Raw genomic sequence first — 27554 nt, 5'->3', positions numbered from 1 at the left:
CTCCCGGGGCCGAGGCCCCTCGATTAAACTCGAAACCGGCCCTCGCCGTGTTCGCGGCCAAGCGCGGCAGCGCCGCGCTCCGCATCGCCATCACTTTCACAGAGGGGCATTTCATCTTCGCGGAGGGCTAAAAGTCGCGGCCCCGGCAGCAGCGGCGCGGCCCGCGCGCACCTCCGCCCTCCTCCCGCACCACCAGTCCCTTCCCAACAACCAGAGGGGTGACGGTGCGGCGCGGATCCATGCAATCTCAATGTTTTGTCCCATCCAACGCAGTAGGAAGGGGGGGAAAAAAACAACCAAAACCCCCACAAAAATAGGATAAACCCCCCCAAAAATCCCGAAAGAGGGTAAAAACAAACAAACAAACAAACAAAAAAAGAGAGGATAAACCGACCCCACCAAAAGATAAACAAAAAAACCCAAAAGATAAACCAACCCCCCATAAGATAAACAAACAAACAAAAAAACCCCAAAAGAGGATAAACCAAAAAAAAAAAAAAAGGGCATGGTGCTGTTACGAAAGGAGAGGTTTGGGGTGCCGTATGCTTTGCTGAGGCAGTGGCGCTGCCTGCGATGTCACTTAGCTGGTCACTGACGGGAGAGCTGCCTTACCCGTTCATTCATGAAAATTTATAGCTAAAGCTAGCATGACGAAAGAGAAAAACAAGTGCCACCTCCAGGCAGCCTTTTTCAAATTGGGAAGGTCTGAATGACTTGCCTGGTACATGAAATCGCTCAGAAATTGTATTAAGAATACTACATCTGCCATCCCTCTCTTTTTTTAAAACTCCACTTAGTTTGGTGCTGCTGCAATTCAAGTTTTTAAACATCTTCCATTAATGTAATTTATCATTGCCTCAAAAAGACCTGCAGGAAAGCCAGTTGTTGGGGCAGCAAAATCTAAAACCATTTTATGCCACACTATGCAAAGAAAGAGGAGAAAATCTTTGTAAGATTAATTTTTCTTGGAACTAGCTTCCCAGTAGTTCCCTGAGTGATATTAAGGACTCAATTCACTTTTGATCCTTCATCTATGAAAGGAAATCAAAGACTCCATAAAAGGTTTAAAAAAACCCACACAATGATTATGTAATTAAGAACTGCATCCACACATAGAAGAAAGGGAAACAGAGTTTCCAATATTAACTACATAATGGAATTTATAATAATTACAGTCACAACACAATGATTTTGGGACAATTTATACTAGAGAACTCATAGCATATAAATCAAGTATTAAAACTTGCACAGCTAAAAATACTTCTATTTATAATTTTAGATTGGTGCCATACAGTGAGCTAATTCAAGACAACTTGGACTCTGGTTCATCTGTTAGGGACAAAGTATTAAGTAATTATCTTCTAAATGATATAAAGTGTGTTGTTTGAGAAATGATATAAAGTGTGTTGTTTGAGAAAAGAAGTCATCCTGTAAACAATTTAAAGTTGATTGGCAAGCTAGAAAAAATAACTCTAGAGGGGAAAAAAACAAAGATTCACAAATGACCTATAATACTTAGTAAGTATTATTAAATAAAAGTATGTTCTCAGTAATGAAGAGTCTTCAATCCCTCCTTTAACCTGAATATACTCCTGTTGTCGTGTTACTTCCCTGTGTTCTAGAAGCATATTTTTTTCCCATTTTTCTCCATCAAAACATTGAGGTGAAAATTAAAGCTAACTAATGCTTGTGCAGGATTTGCCATAAACAAGCACAATTTGTTCTATTTCAATTGAAGTAAATGTTTTATCCCAAACTCTTTGTGTTGTATTAAATATTAAAGAACATTAATAATATCACAGGTATTCTTTACCTCAGATACATGTTAAAGACTATGTTTCCAAATTATCTCATAATACCATTTCACTAGCCATCTGTAAGCTAAGGAAATGAAAGATAGATATAAATGAAAGGCCTTAGATGTAAAATATAACCTACTTATGCCTCAATTTGCTTGAGTAAATCCTGTATTCATAAGTGTTTTCTGAACCAGAATTGAAAATTTTGCAGACTAAAATTGGGTAAGTAGGGAACACAGTATACCTAAGTTTTAGGTACTCATAAAGCAGCCATATAGAAATGATCTCTTCATTTTGAAAATGTGGAAAGTGTGAAATAACAAAAATATGCAATGGATCCTTACTGCAGTAAGGCATCGGACTTAAGTTCTGCCAAGCTACTCATATGAAGCTCATTACAGAAACATGGACACAATTAGTATTCAAGAGGAACAGACAAGTAAAGCCATTAAGGACACGTTCCAGTAATTTTCCCCCACTCTCCCCCTAAAAGTCAAACTAGTGTTAGTTATTAAGATAAGATATTATGAGGTTGTAATTGTCTCTGAAACAAGCATTACAAACCAAGACAATTCAGAGGTAAAAGAAATCCAAGTACCTCTAGTTCTGGAAAAACAAGCAACTGTAGCTCCACCTTAGATTTCACCTTGTAGTGATACTACACAATACCTTATCAATTATAAATGCATGCTTGTCCTTGTGAATTCAAATTTAACCAGTTGATAAGGACAGATTCCCTATCATGGTATCACAACAGGAAAGAGTTAATGTTGTTAGGGTGATGTAAAAGGAACACAGGGGGTGTGCAAGAGAGCGTAGGTTAAAGACAGCGATAAAAACAATGCAACTAAACTGCAAGAGATGTTAGCTTGGCAAATGGCAGGTTACTCATATTTCTTCCATTTAGATCAGAAGGTCTTTGGATATTTACATTGTATCTACCACACTTTAGACTCAAGGATGATCCAGAACGTCATATGTGAATACAGTACAAATACTGTTTATGCTTTGTTTTTTCTTTTAACCTTTCTTTATTTTGTAGCAATTATAAACACGGACAATTCAAGCTAACTTCGAAGGCAGCTCTCACTTTACACAATGAAGGATATGGTGATAAAACGCTTTCTCTTTTCATTGATAGGTGATGCTCTTCAAGAATTAATGAAAAAAAATTTGTACTTGTCCTAAAACCGATGATGATAAATGTAGCTGTAGAACTGTATAATTTAACATTTTCACCTATTTGCTCCACCTACTGGTGCATTTTTTTTTAAAGTAGTATATCCAGCCAAACTTGTAAATACGTCTGGACAAATGTAAAGATAAAGATATGCACCACGAGACACGCTTGAATTTAAGCTCGATTTATGTAACATGCTAATTAAATCCAATTTGATCACAACTCTTTCTCAGTCAGTAAAAGGCCAATGGAAGCACTGCCTTAAGGAAACAGGACCCATAGTCCATCGTTTGGATGTTGCCATTCGTCTTTACTGTGACCACAATGCAGTCAGTCATCATTTTCTATCAGCTATTATTCTCTCCTAAAAGAATGTTTTTCCTTTTACAAGGGCATCGCTCTCAATAACCGATTTGTCTCCTGATTTTTTCAAGATCATTTTCTATTTAGACAATTAGTGCAAGCAAAAACTCCTGTTTCTTCAGCCTGTTTTTTTTCACTCAGAGATAGAAAAAACACTAAGCATGATCAACAAGCACTCTTTATATGAAGTTTTACCTGAGCTTAGCTTTTTTCCTGTTCCATCTATTGATAGGATTTTTTTTTAAATGCTGAAGTATTTTGTAAGGAAATAGCAAGAACATCCCCACAGAAAATAACTCTCCAATGCTACAACATTTTCCAATATTACTCCAGGACAAAAGCAGCTTTCCATCCCTTCCTTTTTCCCCAAATAATTAGCAATAGTCAACACAAAAGAAACAAAATAACCCTCACACCCCAAATCCAAAATCCCCACCAAAACTTTGTGAATTCAAAAGATCAAGTACCAAAGAAATTTTATTTTAGAGTCCTCCAAACTAAGCAGGTTAAGCAGAACTAGTTTGTCACATCATCACAGGCTTTCTGGGGCTGAACTGGCACTTCCTGATGACTATAAAATTTTTACCTGCTTTACCTTCTGTATTATTTTGATACATTTTCTGTATGCTAATAGTTTGCAGCAGATTGATTGCAAACTGCTTGATTGGAGTTCGGGAGAATTATCTAGTGTTTGAAAGACCTTGAAATTAGCACAGGCATCATAGGGATTGAACAGAAAAGTCTTCCTGGTATTGAATAAGAAGCAAAGAAAACGAGTGTTGATGGGAAACAAGTAAAAACATTAGAGAACTGGAATATAATTTTTTTTTTCATAAATCCAGACTACCTACGTATCTTCTTCCTTGACTGCCATTTTTGTAGCTAATCTACTTAACTGACCAGACTACCAAAAGTAATTGATTTAGCATAATAATCAAACAGATGATCTACTGTCATCAAAGGAAATTAAATAAAATTAGACTAAAATGAGATGCATCAGAAATACATAGTGGGAGAATACCACCAACCAAAAATTACATACATTAAAAACAGACCTTGTGCTATGGATTACATGCCAAACAACAAAACCTACGTAAAACACTCTGTTGTGCTTCAGCAAAAATAACTGACAGTATTTTCAGCAACCTTTCACTAAAGCACAATTTTAGCTTATACAATGATTGATGAAATGATATTTACGCAAATTCATTTTTCCTAATGCATTAAAAGCAAAAAAGCCTTTCAACACTCTAATTGTTTAACTGGAAAAGGACAGACAAATCAATTAACTGAAATGGAAATACAGTTTAACAGCCATTAAAAACAAACCAGTATATTTGTTGAATCACACATTTATCAATGTAATATGGAGTACGTTGCTGGTTTAAGTGTACAGCAACTCTACAGAAGAATTTTAGGCAATAATTATAACAAAAAATGTTACGAGCATATTAGTTTGTAAACATTACTCTCTTGCTCATGATGAATAAATCCATAAACTCAGTTTCAGCTACAAAAGTTTAAAACTACACCTCTAAGCTTACAATATCAATGTTGTTCTACCCATTTCTCTAACTACTAGCAACTTTTGTGATGAAAGTCACCATCCAGATGGTGTAAGAAAGGCATTGTGCATAGGTTCTCTCAATTTAAGTGGATGCAGTAACCCATTCTTATAATATTAAGAAACAAATGTAGATGAAACATTGCCTCCCCCACTCCAATCCATTTATCTTCAACATAATGAAACTAATTAATTATTTACAGAGAGTTAGGTAGCATTGTGCAATACTGAGCATTTAGAAATTCTCATGTGTACCTGGGAGCTGGAGTTAATGAAGTTCTGAAAACATCCTACATTTCAGAGCCTACTTTGATTCATTACAGCTGTTTGTTGGACTTAAACAGAAGTGAGAAAGAGCAACAGCATTGTCCACATCTTTATGCCACAATACAACTTCCACTCAACTCCACGCCAAGTGGTCAATTCAGAACCTAAGAAGTGGAGATAAAAATGCATCAGCTAGAGAACACTTTTTTGTAACATTTCTGTCAGAAACAATCTGTTCACTTGTATCATACCATTCAAAAGCTGAGATATAAATTGGTAAAGTAAGTTTTTCTGCACTGTCTAAACAATGCCATTTTATCTTTAAAAAAATTCACAAGATAAAACAACTCTTACATACTCACCAGGAAGAAAGGAGGGTTAAAAATAGGAGGATCTAATTTTAGTTTCCAAAAAAATCAGATGCATGGTAGTATTTTATTTTATGATGCATATATGACTACTTGCAAAGGACTTCTACCACATAAATTAAATTTACTATTAGATTGTGACAAGATACAACATACAGTTGCTCTAAAAGTCTCACAATTTACATAAATTAAAGTCTTAAAATAAAGATATAAAGAGCTTAATAGGATAATTCACTGCAGTATTACAGGACTAGGGCACATGCCTCAACATCTGTGCTAATGGAGATTTTATGCAACTTCAGTTAAGTCTACGTGGTTGAAACAGGAATGAGTCAGCATCTAATTTGATTGTTACTGTATTTGACATTTGTAATATTGTTTGAAAATGACAAATGCCATCAGCTCAGGTGTCTGAAAAAAACTGGCAAAGCTACCTTTAAAAAGAAACAACTAAAAAACCCAACATCCCCACCTTCCCCTCAACCACTAACATGTTGCATAGTCCTTAGCCTAGACTTTGAGCAGAGGCTTTCCTGACCTGTCTCACGCCGCTTTGGATGTGTGTTCCTAAGACTTCCGAAAATCACTTTTGACATAAATGGGACTAAAGGACAAAGTGGCAGTATGCACTACTCATTACCCTCAACTTAGGTTTACCTTTTAGCTAGATCCCATTCAGCTAAACACTTTTATATGCAACTCCCACTGTGTATTTTGTTTTGACTTCATAATCAGATGCTTGGATTGACCTGGGATCTTGCTGTTACATCAGGAGTTTGGAATAGGTTTTACTATCTTAGAGAAGAGTCATTTCAAAGACATTAGACATTTTGGCAGTGTTCCCAAAGGTTGTAATTAAAAAGAAGTTGGCAAGCACTTGAGAATTCAGAGTTGTTGACCTGTGTCTCAGATCTTCCTCATAAAATATTGTGCTTAATACATGGAAAGAATACCTGAATGTGGCACAGAGGTTTTTCTAACCATGGAATAAAGCAAGAAGTTTGAATTTAGCAGTGTGAAAGGAGTTAACAACAGATAGTTGCAGAGATAAGTATGGAATTGCCTTATTCTTGCAAGTTCAAAAAATAAACAAGTCAATTATAGTACATATAAGCAAGTACTCCTGCGAGTTCATTATTTTCCATGCAGATTTTACTTTCCTGACAACTCATTGCCACTAAGTCAGAAAGGAAAAATGTGAGATTTAAAAGAAACCTCACCACCCACCTCTGGCTTAAAATCATTTCACATTCGAACTTGCACAGAATCTATATTAGCAAGCTAATAAAAAAAAAAAAAAAAAAAGAGCAATCACAAAAATTGACTCAATTCAGTTTACTTCCAAAAGTATATACGCTTATTTCTTTTGTCAATGAACTACTTCTTCTACCGCCCTGCTAATCTTCACTATTTGTATATTCAATGGAACCATCTTCGTATCTGTAAAATAATTACACTGTGATATCCCCAGAAACATTGTTTTAAATGAAAGCAGCCTTTTTGCTGCAAATGGAGTTTTCTGAAACATCTTCATAAGGCAGAAGCCTAGAATGAATTTTCTTGCATTTGGTATTATTGTAAGCATCCAAATATTTAATGTAATTATAGACAGTGATTTTTATTGTCAAGAGAAATGAGTCTCATCATGCTGTAAGGAAGATGCTCCTATCTCAAGTGTATGTGTACACACAACACAGAAGCAGCTATATACACTAGTATATTTGATACCAGTATTTGAAAATAACTTATTTCTAAAATAGTAATTTAAATAAAAATGATAATCTAAAAATCCACATCAAGTTTCTTTGAAAAGGCCATCATGAATGTCATGCAATAAGAACATTCAGGAGTAGTGTTATCAATTTATTCAACTGGTAACATTAGAAACATACTTTCTGATAATAGTAAAAGTAAAAAAGAGTCTTAAGTTCAAAATTGTCTAGTTTTAGGTGCCCAGAAATGGATACTGACACCTAATAAGCCACTGTCTGGATTCCCTTTCGAAAACCTGGCAACTTGGGTGTGCCCAGTCTCCAATTTTGAATAAAAATTGAGCTCAAGCATGTTGGAGTGAGGACAGGGAAAAAAAATTGATGGGAATAGAGCTGCATCACTGTAGAGGGAAAAAACAAAAACAAAGTAGTCAACCATTCTTCACTCTTTAGTCACAGTGTCTTTAACTTAGTGTCAATTTCCCTTCTTAGTAAGGGAGATTTTTTTCTATATCTCTGGTCTGTGGCTACCTCTGTCCAAACCCTGCAGGTACTGTAGGCTTACAGTTGCAGGTATGCATCAAAGAAAGCACTGTCTTGTGAGCAGCATGCTGAGACATACTTAAAGGCTAAGAAATGTCATCCAAACGGCTCAAAAGATGATACTTTTACCAAATGAGGCATTCATTTTTACAACTTTATTAAAAATATTAACAAATGTATTCTAGTTACGTGGAAAACATTTTCAGTAGAAATGTAAAGGCTTATGTGAATTAATGCAATATTCCTACAGTCTATTTGCACAGGGAAAGAGTTACAGCAAATAAGAAAGTGAGTTCATGAAAGGTAAACAACATTGAGATACCAGCCTCAGATCTAAGAGTTACTTACAAAAATACCATTAATCTTTTTATAGTCAAACAAGCACTTTTAATATAAGCATATTAATATTAAAATAATACCCAAAAATAGTGTTCATGTAAGGACCAAGTTAATGCCTTCACAGAGATAAAACCTTGAGTCACAGACCAAAATAAGTGATTATCTACAGGTTAAGAAGAAAAAAAAGTCTTGAAATGATGCTTGGTGAAACATTCATTACAATATTATTTGAGCACCTTCCTAAAGTAGTAGTAGACTCCAGACTTTTAAGATGTGCCAATATATATCAAAAGAAAGAAAACAAACAGATGAGGAAAAAAAATTCTGGAACATGTGACTGCAAGCATGCTATACTGGCTCTTTGGAAATACAAGGAAGTCCTGTTTCCCCCAAACAGGGCCAAGATTAAACTACAGGTATTAATTGGCTTCCTCCCCCTCCATACAAGACTATCATCCACCACTAACTCCAAAAGGCAATCTAGCAGATATGGCAAAGTACATAATCTGCATCTTTACTAAATATTACAGTCACCTTTATGCTAAAAGATTAGTGATGTCTTGTCAGAATTAGCTCTTGGTATCTTGCTCTCTCTCTAAACCTGTAATCTTTAGAAAGAAATCAGGTATGGAACATTTTTGCTTTTTTACCATGCTAGATAGATTTCAGACATACCTCTTACTCCAAGTAACATGAATGAACTAGAGAAGAGTCTTGGGGGGGGACCCAAACAATAAAAACCAGACACTGTAAGATCTTTTTAGTGCAGAATTTAGGTTTTGCAAAAACAAGTGAACGAACAGATCGTTTAGATTTAGATAGAATCCTGAAGTGTCTCTAATGCAAATATTATAGAAATGTGATCATTTCTGACCGCATTCTAGTCATAGAGCCAGTAATTCAAACTCGTTTATCTGCTTTCCTTGTCAAAGCTAAGTGAAATTTGAAGAAGGCTGTTGGGTTAACCTAGATTAAAGATGATCTGTTGTCATAAGTGTGAGTTAATAACAAAAATGTTTTAAATATAACCTGATAGTGTCCATTTATATAATAAGACATCCAAATAATAGTTTTGCAGGATCAATTTTTTAAAGTCACAGTCTTCTGTCAAATGTTGCCCTCTAGTATTAGCTTATACTGGTTTTGATTTTCTTATTCTTGGTGATGCTCCATCTTCTAATTTTGCTGCTCCATTGACAAAGTTAGCTGTAATTTTAAACACGGAAAATTAAATTACAGTAAGCAGAAGAACAACTTGACTTCACATGAAAAAAAGCCTGAAATTAGACTAGGACCTCAAAAATACTTAGGTATTTGCTTCAGTACAAATTAACTTGGAGTCAGGTACATAAAATTTTTAATAACTTTGCATAAAGTTGATAAGAACAGGGGTTAGACAAAAGTCGCTTGTATTCCAGTGCCCTGTCTCCGAAAGTATCTAGTAGGAGAGGTTTCAGGAACAATATAAATAGTGCAAATAGAGTAGTTCAACCGACATAATTCCCCTCAAGTTCCAGAAAAATCAACACAGGTTAGGGACCTCTCGAGGTCTAAATTGCACTTAGACTATTGCTTTAATAATACCTACTGACAGACTGAACCTGCAGAAATTAAATCTCTTAATTAATACCTTCGTAAGCTTCTGTGGAAATGAGTTCTATAATCTCTCTGTGTTTTATATTCTCCTTTTGTTTGTTTTAATCATACGACTTGATAGTTTCATTGAAAATCCTCTAGCCTTATGCTATGAGAAATAGCAAACAGTCATTTGGTATTTGCCTGCTCAAATCACTTAAGGTTTTAGAACTCTATCATATCTCCTATGAGCCACTTCTTTTCAAGCTAGGTGGTATTTAAACTTGCCCCTTACTGTCATCTTTCTTTGCATCTTTCTGGTGTTAGTCTAAGTCTTTTCAGATGGGATCACCAAAAGTGCATCCAATTTTCAGGATGTATATACACAGAGCGATTTAAACAATAGTACATTCCAGCCATTTTTTTCTTTTTTTTTTTTTTTGACTGCAGCAAAGCATCAACCTGATGTTTGCAGAAAAAATACTGAGTTTAGAAAATCTCTCCTGACAGGTAAATGCTAATTTAAAGTACAATGTTGTGTACATATAAATTTATTTCCTTCTCCCACCCCTTAAAATGTGCATTATTTAAGTATCTTAGAAATCTAGAAACTGCATATTAAATCTGCCAATTTTTATCTATTCCATGTTTGTATGATCTTTCTGCAACTCTTTATTATCAGGAATTTGGAATAATTTTGCTTCATTTACACATTTTCTCACCTCATTGGTTCATTTATGAATATGTCACCAAAGAAACTTGTCAGGCCCCATTGGTAAGCTCTCTGCAGATTATCAATTGACCATTCCTATCTTTTAACTGATTACTAATCAACCAAGTATTAATCAACATCCTCTCTTCTCCTGTGACATCCTTCTTTAACTGGAATTTTAGTTTAGTTGTTCATCGTTTCTTATATCAACTTTGCTGATTTCTTAGGGTTTTACAGTGTTGTAAACACAGGATGCAGTGTTATTAGTATTACACCAGTAAGAAATATGCTATCCTAGACAGTATGCCCTTTCGCACTCATTAGCCTTCTCTGTCATTAGCTTAGAAGATGAGGCCATAGTACAAACAGAAGTTGGAGCAGGACAGACAGAACAAAGCAGCGTGTGAAGGATTTATGGCATACTTAATTCTCCTAGCCTTTCTTTTCCCAGTTAATCTGAACTTGATTATTTTGTCTTACTATCAGCTACATGAACTCTCCGCACCTAACCACCTCAAATATGTATTCTCTTTTTATACTGTTAGGAGCCTATGCAGATCATGACTAACCATTAACTAGATGCATTAACTGCAACTGAGTCTGGATTCTTATCTTAAGGGGAGGAAGACAGGGAGAGTCAACTATCTTCAGTAGCTTAGAAAATGACTTGTAGACAATGCCTAAAACTAAACTACCGGCTTCAGTGGAATCCAAGCTATGCTTAAGAATTTCTCTCCAGGTGTGAGTACTCTTGCAATCAGAAGCAAGATTAACTGATAAACAGTGTATGAACATCTTCCCATATATGCAATCAGAGAGCTCTAATGCCTTTGCTATTCCTTGTTTTGCTCAGCCGGAGCAAAACAAAGTCAAACTATGATTTCACTTCCGCTATTCCAAACCACAATCAGCTGGGGAACTTAAAAATTGCACTAATTTCATATGGCAACACAGAAAAGCAATGAAGTTATTCATTGGGAAAGGAGAGAAGGACTTAGGAGACCGGAGAAGGAAAACAAATGCATCTGCAGCTATATTCAGAACAGAAGGCGGCTCCGGAAAGATAACGAAAAAACAGCGTCACTGACACATTATGTTCATCCAGAATCTTCCAACTGATTTCAGTTAATGCTGACTCAGAGAGTTAGTAATCTCTGAGTGTAGAGAGCGTCTACGCTTCTTGGTAAAAGCTAATACATAAAGAATAACTTGAGAAAGACAGAGACAGCATGTGGTAAAATTCCCAGTGTTTTTCAAAGCTCTACCCAAATTTCATGAGAAGTAATTCCAAAGCTTTCATACATATTTCTCTCCAGTGTTTTATATATTTACTAACAGGAATATGAAATTTCTCTTGATTATAATCTTCAGAAATCCTATTTAAGTCATTTAATTGATAAAACATTTGAATTTGAAATTTATATAATGTCATTTAAAAAAAGGTCTTTCTCCATTAGCTGTCCTTTACCAGTTACTGCAATGTTTCTTTGGAGTTCTTTTTCAGTGGCTATAGTTTTCTTTACAAGCTCTGTCTTTTTGTATACAGAACAAGCAAACTAAATTTTAATGGTCTGAAACATAATACAAACAGAATTTATGAGATACAGTAGAGGTAAAGTTAAACAATTTTTTGCGGCATTATAAAAGACTGATTTTAAAAAGAAAAGCAGCCTGGAATCATTAAGCCCAGCTTCATGAAACATTCCTTGCATTTACATTAATGTAGAGTTCAACAAATAGCACTGGCCCTGAAGATCTCCCGGGATTCTTCAGCACTAACATTAAATGCAGTGTGCTGTCCTGCTAGTAATATGGAATTAGAGAAGAATATTTTCCAACTTTTGAAGAAACTGTAGTGTTATCTACATCTTCTACATATCAAAAGATGGATGCTTTTGCTCTTTTACAAAAAGGAAAGATATTAGATGATGCATCTTCTATGAAAGCATTTAGTCTAGAAATAGCTTCAGAACATTATGCTACTGACCTCTGTTTGGTTCCTTCTTTGTTGGTTTGCTCTTTGTGTTAGTTATTTTTTTCTTAGGAATCTGGTTCTGAATATGTTCTCTCCATTTCTTCAGCTGAAAGTTTATAAATTTCCACATCATCCAGGCTTGTGTTAGACAAATGGCAGTCAGGCAGCTAATCCTAATAAAAGATTTGAGAATTCAGAGACAATTAGATGAAAGCTTTAGTTATCCACGAACACACTGCAAGGCAGTACCTGCTTCCTTTTTTTCCAAATGTCTACCATTAAAACAACTCATATCACAGGAAAACAGGGGTATCAGAAGGCTTTCTTATCAGAAGGGTATGTGCCCACATGAGAAACAAATGGGATTTGTATACAAATATATTGATAGAAGCAATCACGTTTATCAATGAGTTACGATTTTAGCTTTCAGTGGCTGATAGGAAATTGCATAATAGAGGCCCCTTCTGTCAAATCAACTACAAATGAGAAATCATACAGATTCAAAAATCCCTCCCACCTGCTTGATTATAGACATTTTTATACGAGTGAACGTTAAAGTGATGAGCTTATATTGAAAAAGGAATCAGATATCAAAATGAACAAGCAAGAATAACAGACACTCAAAAATATTTTAGGAAAGCCCCAATCAAAAATTATTTTTAAAAATGATGGTATTAATATTGCTAAATGATATTATGTCCATAATAGACATAGGAAAAGTAAAAAACTTCCATGAGATGATTATCCCAGGTTTTTGGATAATAATCAAAAATTCATTAAAAAGAAATTCTCTTTTTGCCTTATGTTTCCCATATAGTCTGTTCTACTACTTTTGTGAAAAGAAGATAGAAAAAAGAATAAAATTCCCCTTCCTGTTAAAAACTCAGAGGAAAATGTCACCTCTGAGGCACAAAGAGAAGGAACCTCTTCAAAGCACATCATTATCTCACATTTTTATATTAAAAGACACTTTAAAATGCCACATTATACAAAAGCATGAATGTCTACTAGCCTTGTTATACCTCACAGTGAGTACATTGAAGTTTCCGTCTGCTATGGAAAAACCTGGATTCTCTATTCTTGCCAGACCAAATCCAAACGTGAGGACAGATAAAGTTAGGGTCAAAAGACGTGCCATTACAAAAAGTAAAGCCCAAATGGTAAATCTGAAAACAAAATAATGAAATTAATGTGCTTTCTCCTTTCAGTCCATTTCTTTTCAATAAAGTTAAGTGCACAAAGAGCTTTTCATTAAACTTCTCTCAACAATGACAGGAAAAGGAAGGGACCAACATTTGCAAAAAAATTAACCTCTTGGTCTTCTCCAAACCATTCAATCCTGCCTCAAAGTGTTCAATATAGAAAATGAGTTTTCACTGAGGGAAAATTAAAAAATTACATACTATTTTGACTAGAAAGCACAGTGAAGCAAAAAGGCGTGTCTCAAATTGACATTCATGTTGCGAGTCATTTATGAGTAGCAGTGATGTTATAGAGCCAGAAAGATGACCCTAAAGGTATAATACACATATATATATTGCCTTGATCTGCCAACTATTTGATGTATTTTTAAAAGCCAGAAATTTATAGATTAAGAAGAGAAAAAACAATGGTCAGTTAGCTAGTAAGAACAAATAACGAATCACAACCTTTTCACTTTACAGTTAACAGAGCAAGACGTCATCCTACAGATTTTCAGTATCCAGAAATTTTTGCCCTAGGATGCGACAAAGAACCTTTAAGCACAGAATGCTACCAAGCTGACAGTAATTAATTAAAAAAAATGAACATGGTCATATTGGTAGTTACTACTACATTACATAAAGACTTCTACAGACAAGAGACTTGGTAACACGTCACTGATTAATGGATTAAAAGAGGCTCTACTAATGTGAAAAACAGTACCTTTTCAAAACCTCCACTGGAGGGAGGGGGGGAAACCCAGCTTGTTCAACTGATTTTAAACTTAAAGAAAACTTATGCTTCAAATCTGTCACAGTATAGTAAGCAAGACCACTAGGAAAGAAAAAAAAAAAAAAAAAAAAAAAAAAAAAAAAAAAAGAGCGCTACCTTCTTCCCACCCTCCTCCAAAACAAGATTTTGAGGAAAGCTACAGTGTCTGAATGTATAACTTGTAAATAGAAACGGCAAACGCTGGGCTAGGAGAATACCTGGCTTTTGAAATTGTATTGTTTCTACAGTTAAAGTTACAAGTGCTATGTGTTGTAAGAGAAATAAAATGCCCCAAATGCTTCTGCACATCATCTTTCATGAAGTCCAATTTCAATTTCCAGTTATTTAAGTTGCAGCAACGATGCATATAGGATAACTGCTTTCCAGCCAAAGAAAGACATAGTTGCTTATCTGACCATTATGTTCTTCATAGGACAGAAAAAGATGTTCTTCTAATCAGTATTTTAGCCTTGATGCATTTGGATGGCATATAATGAAAAGCAGATAAGCTCATAGCTCAAAAAAAAAGTATGACACACATGAAAAAAAAAAAAAGCTTTCTCCTACTTTCCCTATTTGCATTAATAAATATTGATTTTCTGCAAAGAACATTCACTGTACATATTTAAATCATTAGCTTTAAGGAGTGACATAAATGGATCCTGTGAAAAGATCAGAAGGAGCAGCACCATTAGACTGCCTCAAAGGAGGCTGCCCATATATAAGGGATTACATGAAAGAAAGCAAGATGTGCATGATAATCTCTTCCAGGTGGGCAGTCGCACAGCAGAGAAAGACCGAATAAGAGACAAGAATACCCAAAGGGGACAATGCTGTTTTATTCATATCAGAACCGCCCAAAGTCTTTGCATTCAGATGGTGAAATGTACCCAATCATTCTTAGCATGCCTCACAGTTAAGTATCTCAGTGTATCTCCTTCCTTTCCTGAAGGATACATTACTTTTATACCCCTTCTTCTCAGAACAGTTGAAAATCTTATTCAAGAGATACATAATTAAAGACATTTTATCCCCTACGCACATTTTAGACGTTACCTCCTCTGTTGTATAGTTATTTCCTTTTTGCTGTTACTAAAAAAGGAAACACCTGCAAAAACTTATGGGGAATGCTCCTTTTATTCTTGGGTTAACTTGTTTTAAAAACAAGCATCCCTATATACAAACATTTATGAACATTAAAGCAAATAGGCAACTTACAGAAGCTGAAGTAGCTGACACAAATTGAAAGGGGACTTTAACAAGAGTCTAAACAAAATCTTACTATAACTATGAAGTATATTTGCTTCCTTGACTCTGTACAGGGACAATGACTTGCTTGAATTCAAAGCAAGTAACATCAGGCACAGAACATGTGAGGTTTGCTACCTGAACATTTTTACATACATGCAAATACATTTATATGCAAACAGTACCCAAAGTTCTGAATAATAAGGAATACATGCAAGACTTGCCCTTTTTGCTTGTTTTCATCACTGAAGTAGAAAAGACGGGAGGCATGAAAAATGAGTTCCACTAAATAGTGAGGTACCATCAGAATTAGCCCCAAATGCTGCAAACTATAAAATAGAAAAAATAGAATTGTGCAATAAAATGGTGAAGTAAATAAATTCATCTGTTCAAAATGATTGTGCAAACACTTACTTTAATATATAGGCACCAGAGATATGAGCAATGTAAAGGCAAATATAACATAGCTGCCTTGGAACATCTTCCTAGAATTAGAGAAATAATGTACTGTTACAGTTTAGTTATATTATCCAGAGAAAAAGCATGTAATTCATTAACCTTGATTTTTTTTCTCACTGCTGTATACATCTCTTAGGAGCATATCCAACTCTACACCTACAGATAATGCGATTTTCTGACACAGACTAAATAAGCTAGCAAATACAAGCAATTAAAATATATTAACAAAATATGAATAACTGAATATATAAATATGAATGTGTAAATAAATATGTACATAGTTACTATAAACAAAAATATTAATATGAATAATTGGAAAGAATATGTATTTCATTAACTGTACTGAGGACTTCACTCCGTACCTTTCGGGTCTTTTGAAAGTATAGCTCTGGCAGTGCATGAAGCCAATAGGCTATCTGGCAAATATAGAAGAATTTTACCTGAAAACTAAACGATAATTCAGATGAAGAAAACAAAATCACGACTTTTCAGTCTTTCAACATGAGATACAAGATTTTAATCCACTATCTTAAAATAATTCATTCTGACTAATTATATATTATGATTTCTAAATCATAGGAACTGCAAACAAAACAACTCTATGGTGACAGTTTGTTCAATTAGCATCTGTACACTTCTTGATAGCATATTCTGAATCACCTTTTGAACTAGTATTAAAACAAAACAAAAACAGGTTATCCCTTGAACGATGGGAATCATTTCTTAAAAATGCATATCCTCCCCCCTCTATGTACACACACTGGAAAAAGAGGAAAAAGGAAGGAGGGGAAAAGGGACAAACAACACAATTTCATAAGGCATCTTAATAACAATCAAGCTATAAATCACCCCTAATTTAAACATTCACCCTCCCACACACGTTTCTTTAGTGTGAAACACCTCAGCTGTCCTATTCTACATCCCATCTTGCAAACACTTTCACTCCAAGTCAGCTGCCACGGTAAAACTAAAGACATGCAAATATCTGCCGGATTGTTGTTTAAAGCATTGCAAATTACCTTTGGATAGAACAGCTTACAGTTTTTAAACAGAAGAAATTATTTTCACCTAGCTGTCATTCTTGCAACACACTAATGTCAATACCTTTTTAGTAGTCCCCAAAATTCTGGGCAGTTTAAAATTGAATCATTAGAAGTATCAGGTTTTAACACACTTACAGCATACGAGAATGGGGATAATTTTTCCACAGTGAGGTTGGGTTCATCATGAATTCTTCCTAAAGAAAAAGGTCAGTGATTTAAGGACCTTCTTAATATTTTAAGTCTATTCTGTAAATAAAAAAGCAATTAGGGTGACTTACTTACTGCAGTCAAAATACTTGCTCCCCATGTAAATGAAAACAAGTAGAAAAATGCTAGCTGTCCGGATTCATTGAATTTGCTGTGCTTTGTTTTCGACAAATGCAGACGTCTATTAATTTTCTAGAAACAAAAAACAGATCAGCACATTTAATTTCTAAAACAAGAAAACTATTTGGCAGTTAGTGTTCACTCTTGTATTCTTTACTTCCCTAATCTCACATTCCTCAATCAAAATACATAGCTCCTACCATATGAGAGCTTGATTTGCAGAATATACAGATCTGTATATACGACAACTAGGTTCAATAAAACTTGCTGCCAAAGTAAACATGGAAAATATTTAAATAATAAAGCCAGACACTCGTATTTTTTTTCCAGAATCAAAGTCATATTGCTAAATTCTTCAAATCTCTTCGTGCACTTTAATACATTCACGCTTCTGTGACTCAGGTGACCTATTTGTGAAGTCATTCCAAGGCCATTCAATACTAATTTGTCTTCATGATGACTTTAACAAGTTCATTTTACTTTGCAACTGAGTTGGTATAAAACAGCACATGATTAAGTTATTGAGGCTCAGCTGACAAATAAGAATCCGTCACACTGCAGTTATTTTCCTTTTTGATCTTCTGAAAATGTATTAAAAATCTAAAGCAGCAAACCTCATTCACAGGTATTCTGAGCTTGGACATGAACATTTGGTATCTGTTGTTGTAGAATAATGGAACTCAATAATAATAAATGAAAGAAAAGCTCAGTCCAAGCTGAAAGGCCTATTGGCAAAAATCGTGGGTTTTTTGGCTATTTGCATGAGAAAAGACACAAAAAGAGAAATATTGATAAAATTCACCATCTAAAATCTGAAGCTCTTTTTTTTTTGTTTAAACCAGTATTAGGAAAAACAGGTAGCATTTATTTCCTATGTTGCAAACTACAAGCGAGTGATTGCACATGTGTTTATGCACAAAAGAGCATAAAAGAGTCAGAACATATCCAAATGAACAACACTTGAGAGGAAAATGTTTTTTTTTTTCTAAACAAAATAAATAATATAAAAATATCTAAGAGGTAAAAGACCTTTTGTCAGTCGATTACCATATTAAGTATTTTAGGGAGATGAAGTAACTGGATGGTATGTACACCTTTTTTTTCATCTGCCTATGGAAAAAAGCACTACTGAATACCAATAGAGAAAATTTGAGGAAATATCACTATGCAAATATCAAAGTCTATTTGCACTTTTGTCAAAGAACAAAAGGATCAATCATAATAGGGCTTCCAAATGCTAAGCTATTTCTTGTACTATGGCTTATACACTTTACTGCAAAAACAGCCTGCTAAGCAACTGATAGCTAAAAGCAATGTTTATAAAAGTAAATTATACCCCAGTAGTAAACTTACATCTAATATGTATTCCTGGATTACAGCATGCAGAATAATAGCTATGAGCATGTAGAAGAAGATAGTGGCAATGTCTTTTGGACCATAGTCATAAAAATGAACATGTTCACTCTTGTCATCTGAAAAAGAAAAAAAAGCTTGTAACATATATTTTACTTTCTTATGAAGAAGTATTTTGTGCAATTGAGAAAGGGCACCAATGACCTGTGTTTTTGGAAGCTAGGTTAGAACTAATATCCTGTATTAATTCAAACTTTCCGGCTGTGACAAATTGATTTTTGTACCTGATTAAATAAGCTGGATCCTCTTTTCCTTCAATATAATGATACACTTACAAACCTGGAAGGAATGGTTGAGAGCAGTACACACTGAGCTGTAGCATCTATCAATTTCTTTCAACTAGGCCATCAAAAAGAAGAAAAAACAAAACCAAAAACACCACTACTCTCTATACTTTGGTAGAGACCAAATGAAATTATATCTCAAGAAGCATGACTACATGTAGAGAGAAAGAAATGATACAGTGCGGATAGTATCCCAAGTAGTTCAACATCATGGGTCAATAACGAATAAGTAATTTCCCTCTTTTTAAGAGATGTTGCGTAGTTGCAAGTAATCTTACATTTACAGAACTAGCAATATGTTTTCATAAATTAAAAACAAGATTGTTAGAAAAAATTTAAAAAATTCTACTGTCATAGAAATACTTCAAATGTTTGCATTTACTTCGCTGAAGTGTGGGAGACCACACAAATGAAATTCAATTAAAAAAGCAAGTACGAGGAGAAGTAGATCTCAGGAAGCCTTGTTTCATCGGGATGTGTCACCTTTGATCCACAAACACCCAACCGCACTTTTCTTTATGCATCTGTGAGACCACAATGGAAAAGAAATAACTTGTACTACAACTATTCAAGAAGCACATTATCCTGATTTGCAGGCTAACATGTCTAAGACTTGTGTTCTTCTGCTTTCTCCTAAGTAAGGTCATTAATTTGGATGTCTCTTCTCTATACAGCTATTAATTTTCATAAATGTCAAAGAATTTTGTTGTCTTTAAGACTTTTACCCTTTATCAAACTTAGTTGATGCTGCCTAAAAACAGATCGGCAGAAATATGGTCATCATAAAACATTTTCTTCTAAAGGAAACTATGGTGGAAAATGTCAAGAAAGCAATTACTGTTTCCTGTAATGTGAATGGTACGCTAAGGTCCTAGCGCACTGGACTTTTGTAGAATTATAAAATATGTAAGACGTCCTCTTTCAATGCTTGAAAGCAGCCTGAGACATAATCAGTGTAAAAGTAATTGCATATCAAATGCTATTTCTGCCTGGTAGCTAGCACTGTTTTTCAAAAGGGTGTCCACTAGTTATATTTTCATTATTTTCTGAGGGCCCAAGTTGAGGCCTTAAAATTTCTTGTGTGGAACTCATATACATCTATAAAATTAAAGGAAGCTATGCTTTGATCATATCTACCATATATAAATGCCATACATTATGAAGGCTCACAGGTAACTGTTCTGACAAATGAATTCTACTTTTATCTCTGCTATATGAGATTCCTACCTGACGCTGCTCAAATACCAGTTAAGCACAAGTCCACTGACTGTGCACATCTCAAGTGTTCAACATGAGGCATCTCAGGAAAAGTTTGCAAAAATGATGTATATTCACAACTGTAAGTGAAGTTGATCAAGGCATTATTTTGAACATACTAAATGCATTCAAAGTGCTTCACTGTCTGGAACAGTCACAGCACAGAGGTCTCAGGTTTGGAAGCCAAAATTCATAGAATCCTGATGACGTTTCTTCTAATACATCTGAACCTTAGTTCCATATCTGTAGTAGGTGGATCATGGCACCTATTTTTCCAAAACACTGAGAAGATTAATTTCTGGGAATACACAGAAAATTGTCTATGATGAAATAAATTTATGAGTTTCTTTTCAACATAAGGTTCAGACAGTGTGTTTTAAATGATGGTGAAAGGAAAAAGACTGGGGAAAAAACACTACTATAAATACATATTTATACAAGTATATAGAGGCTAAAATGAATTCATCATGTATTAATTTTTAAAGAGGTTAAAACATCAATTAAGTTTCTATTTCTGAAATTTTAGTGATGCCCATATAAGATTTTCCAGAAATAGTGTATGGTTATTAATATTATTATGAAAATGTAAGTTATCAAATAGAGAAATCCCACTAGCCGCTTACCACTCGTGTATTTAGTACAGCAGCTACAAAAGATGGAAGAAATGAAAATATTTAGGGGAAAAAAATCCATACTAGTCTCCCTCATTCTGTTATCCAAAATTATGTCTTTAATCAGCTATAGCAGTTCTTCAAGAATAATAACGTGATATTATTGAAATATATATTAAAAAAATCTGTTAGTAGGCACATAAGAAATCAGGAATAACCAGTAGATATTTAGAAGTTAAAAAAATATTTTACTATTCAATAACTTCCCATTGTTTGTCTCAAAAACTGGAAAGAACAAGTTTCTTGCATTAAAATATGATTTTATAGTAACATTAACTACGGGAAAAATAGCTGAGTATTAGTCACAAGCAACAGAAAAAACACTAGAATGTTTTACCAAATACAGTATTAGTAAACCCAAAAGCTGGCAGGCAAACATGAGAGTACTAATGTATTATAACAGTCTTTAGAACAAAATATACTCTTTAATAGTTGGGTTCTTGCATTACACTGAAACGGAATAGATTTGATTTAATCTTACCAGTGGCATAGGTGACATTGTACTGCACAGTGATAAAGATGATGACGTACTTGGCTGTGACCTGAAATTTAAAGAGAGACAAGAAAAAGGTATCAGATATTTGAAATAAGCTAGACTATGAACACCCAAAAGTAGAAGATTATGCCATCAACAAATGTTCTCCCACACGTGATTTAAATCAAAGGGGTCCCAACAGTGCTATTCAGCTCCCAGAAATGCAGAGGCTCACCATGTTGCAAATCCTTTAATATTAGTTGTGTAGGGTCAGAACTTGATTTATGTCCCTTTAGCTAAGGCTCAAATTGCTCACTGTTGTACTAAATAACATTTTTAAGTATTTAGAAGTGCAAACGTCTTATTTCAAAAGTTAAAAGATCCTTTAAATTAATCCAGATGGAAAGTTTGACCTAATCTTGCAAGATACTGAAAAGAACAACATATTGGCTAAGGGTGTGCATAAATAAATCGAGTATTCAAAGCATAATAGTAGAACTAAAGGGCTCATCCATGAATTTCCCTGTATGATAAATAAAGCAAGAAGAAGCAAACATTTTCTAAAAACTACAGCACAATCCAAGTAGCCAATAGCACACTTCCATGCTACTTTTTCTCTGGTGGCAAAACTAGTTTAAAAGTTTTCAGCCATCTGTATCTCCTGACAACTTCTTCCCGTTCCCATGATGCAGTGTATTTAGCCCTTAGCTATGGCAACAGGACTGTTTATTATCTGGCTTACAGTAGGGCTTATAGACCCTATGCCTGAGTGATAAGAGGTAAACATATTTAAGTGGAAACATTTCATTGATCTGGTTTTCACGACTTCAGAAACAGTCGTGCTCATTAACTGAAAGACTGATAAGCTACGACACATGGAAATAAGTGAGTGGAGGAGAAAAATGATTTCACTGCTGCAGAAAATGCAATATGAAACTACATCCTACACTGCGAATGGCAAATACATTTATTATGATTGCAAGCACTCCATTATCTAGGGCACAAATCGGAGATAGACAACAGGGAACAACTGAAAAAAAAATCAACATAAAGGAGAATAAATTCTTACACCTTTTACATTTTCTCTTAAACTGAGCTTCATAGAGGTGACTTACAAGGAAATGTAAACTAAAAAAAGAAAGCTATTTTTCCTCACATGTTACACAGCCTGATTTCTAAAAGTATAAATAAGAACATACAGGAACATATAAAACAAGCACAAATTTAACCAGCTACAAAGTAAGCAAGTGGCACAACAACATGGAAGAACATCCTCTGTAACAGAAAAGGGAGGGGGGAGGCACATCATTTAAGTACTGTTTGGGAGTGCACCTGTGAAATTAAGCAGTAGAGGAATCATAATATTGAAGAGCACTTTTAAAAGGAATTCTCATTAATGGAAAAAAAAAGTACTGATTTTTCTGGCATACAAAATTGACTGTCAGCCACTGCAGTTCCATGAACAATCTAGGCTTGTATAAACCAGCACTACTATCAAGGGGAGCAATCTGGCCTTTCTCTTTACTGCCAGTTGGTTCTTGTCTCTGTACCACACTTGCCATCACAAGTAGCTGCGTGGTGAACTGGACAGGGGAACTACTAAGTTAAAACTGACCTAGCAAAACAAGAGGGAGTAAAAAAAATACTAATTTTAACATAGATGAGTTTCTGAATCTGCTGCACTGCTCAGCTACACAAATTCTTGTGCCTGCTTGAGGGGAAGAACAAGCAGCCAACGTAGCAAAACCAACTTAAAACCCCCTTGGAGTGAGAGTGCAAAGAATTCATTGCCAACTGTTTGCTTCTAGAAGACAGGGAAAATATAGATAGTTACATGGGCATTGATGCCATGAGCACCTTGCTAAAACAATGACACTTGCTTTCAGCCAGTTATGATTTAGGACCCACAGCAACAGTCTCCTTCATGGCAGAGCGTTCAGACAGCAGCATGGCACGTCCTGCAGACCCTTTCATTGGGGACATGCCTCTTCCCTGTCACTGCCCACGCCAGAAGGGAGCTCGCTGGCAGCCTTAGCAATACTGAAGCGGTCAACAGTTCTGCCCTCACTGTGCTGTTCTCTGAGATTGGGACTGACTGCAGGCTGTGCCATAAGCCTGGTTACAAAATCCGGAACAGCTCAAATTGCAAAGACAATAAGTTAAACAGAAGTTTTGGTCACAACTCCATAACCTTGAGGCCTGTACTTTATTAAAGTATACAGAATACTCTTTTCATCATTACTTAATTAACATAAATTCCTTAAGTATAGGAACAATTCTCAAAAACTTGTAAGCAAGTTAATCTTACAACTACTATTATTAGAGGAATGGTACAGATTACTTTTACAATATAGGCTCACTGCACATAACTGTTAAATTTATATATGGTCACAAAGATACCTGAAGTTACAGTCAAGCTAAAAGGCAGTGAAAGGCAATTTTTCAATTTATGGTTTGTTACCACAAGGCTGCCCTTCAAAGACTGGAGAAAAACATTATTTCTGAAAGAAAACCTGAAAGTGTTGCTCTCCGAGTTCACTGCAGTCTCATTTCATTCTAAAAAGGGACTGAAACCATATGCTCTCTTCAACCGAATCAATTCATCTACTACAACCATCTCCTGAAGACATACTGGGATAGTAGCTTTCCCGAGGATAAGCTAGTTTTCACGTGCTTTGAGAGAAGAAGTTGGCAGGTATCTTTGCTAAAGCCCCTCAGGTTAGATATTACCTTTTGCAGTTGTCTGTGAAGCAGACTACACACTACAAATGTTCCACTCTACGGAAAGTACAGAAGCTCCCTTAAGTGGCATCTGTGGCCACCTTACCACAGGATACACAGAAGGGATGATGGAAATTCTTCTAGGAGAAGGAAGGAAATCATGCGGAACTTTTTCTGCTTACACTAGTGACTTAAAAAGAACCGTGGACGATGAAAGCAAAGTTTCTTTTGAAGACAAAGCCTACTCTCTTGTCAAGAAAAGGACTAAGACTGGACACACAAAAGGCTGTATAAAGATTCTCAGAGAAGGAAGAAGAAAGAAAATAGCACTTATGTACTAAATTTAACTGCCATTTTTCAGTATGTTATAATCAGAGGGGGTCTCATTACAAACATCTATAGACCTCATAATAATAAGCAAAGTTAAGGTATAGAAAAGCACAATTAAGGTGGAAAAACAACCATACATAAGAATTTCCTTTAAAGAAATTCTTATAATTGAATTAATGACATACTAATGCTCATTTTTAATTTTAACATACCTATTGTTTTTTGGATGGCCTCACGGATATGGGCAATTGAATGCCACCTACAAAAGAAAACCCTATATTTACACTGATATCGCTACACAGTCCTGAACAAATCATTTAAGAGGCAGTCAACTCTAAAATGTTTCATTTACACATTCTTTAGTTCATTACTGTACAACCTAAGGTACCACAAGTCGGATTTGGAAACCTGCCACTGACAGCTGCAGTTAAAATCACAGTATGTATAAAATGCTGTGAAAAGCATTGATAAGAAAGTAGTCATTCAGTGCCCCAAACTCAAAACCTAAAAATAATTTCACTTTAATACAGAGAGGAAATCAAGACCAAAAGGAAATGGAGGTAACAGCTGTGCAGGCAAGTCTAGTAACACTTAAGAAACATTCAATACTGTGTCCTGATAAACGTCACAAAAATACTCAAAAACATCAGTAGTTTTGTTTGCTTGGTAGAGTTTGAATTACACATAATAAATATGGTATAAGGCCTACGCAGTGAACAATGAAATATAGATTTAATTCAATAACTACTGTACACTTTTCTGTGGTGAGTGAGATAGAGGTCTAACATGAAAAAATCTGGCAAGAGAATGAAAAGTTGTACAGAACTTTTTTTCTGGTATTTTAGCAACAAAACCATTTATCACCTGTTATATAGAAACACTGTTCCTCTGCATAAGAAATGAAAGTTGTTGCAATCTACAGAGAACATCTGCATCAAAAAGGACATGCAAAGTGTTTAAATTATACCATAAGTATACAAGTCTAGTCAAACAAGCACAATAAAAACACATCACAAGCTACACTGGAATATATTCTGCAGAATTTTAAACTTTGAGATTTATTCAGAGTAGAAATGAGATATTCTGCTAATGATGCTTGAGTTTAACTAATATCAATCCACTCCTCTTCCTGTGAAAGAGATAAGCTTCATCACTAGAACAAAAACACACTGGGGAGCTGCAGTCTCTCCAAATACTGGTAGACTTACAGAAGTACAACTTTTGTGTTCATACAAAGCCTAAGCTAAGACAAATGGAATTTTGAGACCAAATTCAAAAACCTTACTTGCTTTTAACAGCAAAGACACAGGAGGTAACCTCATTACAAAGTAACATACACAAGATATATAACAAGTTTTATATATATATAGGAATCCCAAACTGAATTTGTTTTATCCCAGGTGCAAGCATTCACTTTCCTCCTTCAAAGCTAACTAAAAAGCCTTTATCACCTTAGTTGCCAAACTCCTAGCTAATTTTTTTTTAGCCAAAGACAGACTTCTGTATTTCACTTGCTAACTTTTATACTGTAGACACAACTCATTATATTCCAACACTGGATTTGTCCAACATTTAGAAGGAAATTATCTGACTGTTGCAACTCCTTTCTCTACTCTGTTCCTATGCAGTATCCTTAAGTTTCAGAAGTGGGTCAAGATAAAAATAAAAAGACACCTGCAAAGAAGTATTTTCTCTCAGAATTTAAAAGTATTTTTATTTTAAAATAATATGATTTTAAATCTTATGCAACTGATGGAAAAATGTTGAAATATTTCAGCAAAATATGTAAGTTACCTATCCATTTACAAAACCCTACCACATGCTCAACACCAGCCTAACACACTCACAAGAGTTTTGGCCCAAAGGTGGGAAAAGGATGCCTAAAAGAGAACAGCCGGCACCCAAGAAACTGATAAGCAGCTTACATATAAACTTTATGATAACTTTCAAATGCAAAGGGGAGGGGGAATTCAGAAATCAGTCCGAGACTGTGAAATCCCGCATTTTTCTTCAGATTATCCGTTACCACGGAGGTGAGTCAGCAACAGAGGGAGCAGTGGTGCCAAGGGCGGGTAGCAGTTTTTGGATAGTATTTGGTTTAAGCCTGCTCAAAGCATCAGGGGCTGCCTGAAACCCTCTTTGCCACGGAGCTCCTACATGCTTTACCACGTGGACATCTGAACAGGGAAAAACAAAAGTAAATACTCTCACACACGAACAAGAGCCACACAACGAATGTGCTTCAAGCAAAGAGGTGTGAGGGACTTTTTTTTATTCAAGGGAACGGAACTGGGTAAAAGGGAGTTTGCAGGAGGCTGCGAGGGGTGAGCCAGGTGCGGAGATGACGGGAAGCCGGGCGAGGAAGGGAAAAGAAGTGCAGCAAGGCGGGAGCGGGCAAAGCCGCAACTCGAGCCGAGGCGCGGGAAGGGGTGCGGGGGCAGCGTGCCACAGGGCCAGGCCTCGGGGCACCATGCGGCAGGGAAGAGGAGCCGGGCGGGGGGCAGAGCTCCGCTCCGCAGCGGCGGGGGCGCGGCCCCGGGGAGGCAAGCCGGGGCGCCGCGGCTGCCGCGCCAGGTCCTGCGCGTCCCGGCAGCCACCGGCCCCCGCACCCCGCGCCGGTACCTCGAACATCAGCCCCAGCAGGAGGCCCATCGCCAGGCAGGACACGGCGTCCGCGTGGTTCTGGATGACGAACTCATGGCTCAGCACCGCCGGGCTCCTGTTTTTCCTGCGGAGCCCCATGGCGGTGACGGCGCCCGAGGCAGGCGGCCCCGCCAAGGGGAGTGGCGCCTCTCCCCTCAACGGCCACTTTCCCTCACGCACAGTAAACACCGCAGGCCCCCGGGGCCCGCCCCCTACCCTCCTCCAGCCAATCAAGCTGAAGAAGCCCCCTAACTAGCAGCCCTAGCAGCTAATCGCTGGGCGGCTGGGAGGAGAGGCTTCCAGGAGGGCGGTGTTTCAGCGGCGGTTGGGCAG

General features: G+C 36.0%; 1 protein-coding gene across 3 annotated transcripts; it reads right to left on the bottom strand.

The window, feature by feature from the left end:
* Window positions 1-7936: 7936 nt before the first annotated feature.
* On the bottom strand, window positions 7937-27441 carry LOC112979067 (translocating chain-associated membrane protein 1-like 1). Of its 3 annotated transcripts, XM_064521484.1 has the most exons (11): window positions 27201-27438; window positions 21534-21594; window positions 18781-18899; window positions 17383-17499; window positions 17236-17294; window positions 16420-16504; window positions 16013-16083; window positions 15823-15927; window positions 13420-13563; window positions 12410-12570; window positions 7937-9341 (listed from the first exon to the last, which is right to left on the bottom strand). In XM_064521484.1, the coding sequence occupies exons 1-11, from the start codon at window positions 27318-27320 to the stop codon at window positions 9268-9270; spliced, it is 1116 nt and encodes a 371-aa protein (XP_064377554.1). In that variant the 5' UTR covers window positions 27321-27438; the 3' UTR covers window positions 7937-9267. The 3 variants fall into 3 exon arrangements, with proteins under 3 accessions (XP_064377554.1, XP_064377555.1, XP_064377556.1); XM_064521485.1 differs by lacking the exon at window positions 15823-15927 and having other exon boundaries at window positions 27201-27439; XM_064521486.1 differs by lacking the exon at window positions 7937-9341 and having other exon boundaries at window positions 12434-12570; window positions 13410-13563; window positions 27201-27441.
* Between the last annotated feature and the right edge of the window lie 113 nt (window positions 27442-27554).

The sequence above is a fragment of the Dromaius novaehollandiae genome, chromosome 16 (genome assembly GCF_036370855.1).
Source record: "Dromaius novaehollandiae isolate bDroNov1 chromosome 16, bDroNov1.hap1, whole genome shotgun sequence".
NCBI classification, from domain to species: Eukaryota; Metazoa; Chordata; class Aves; order Casuariiformes; family Dromaiidae; genus Dromaius; species Dromaius novaehollandiae.
This window is presented reverse-complemented; position numbering and strand designations above follow the sequence as displayed.

What these genes read in the sequence shown, in the direction of transcription:
- LOC112979067 (XM_064521484.1), bottom strand. Translation starts at nt 27,320, where the DNA reads ATGGGGCTCCGCAGGAAAAACAGGAGCCCGGCGGTGCTGAGCCATGAG. An exon ending in ACTTTCAAAAGACCCGAAAG is followed by an intron (nt 16,084 to 16,419) that starts GTACGGAGTGAA and finishes CTCTAATTCTAG; the next exon opens with GAAGATGTTCCAAGGCAGCT. An exon ending in AAAGAAGGAACCAAACAGAG is followed by an intron (nt 9,342 to 12,409) that starts GTCAGTAGCATA and finishes TTAAAATTACAG; the next exon opens with CTAACTTTGTCAATGGAGCA.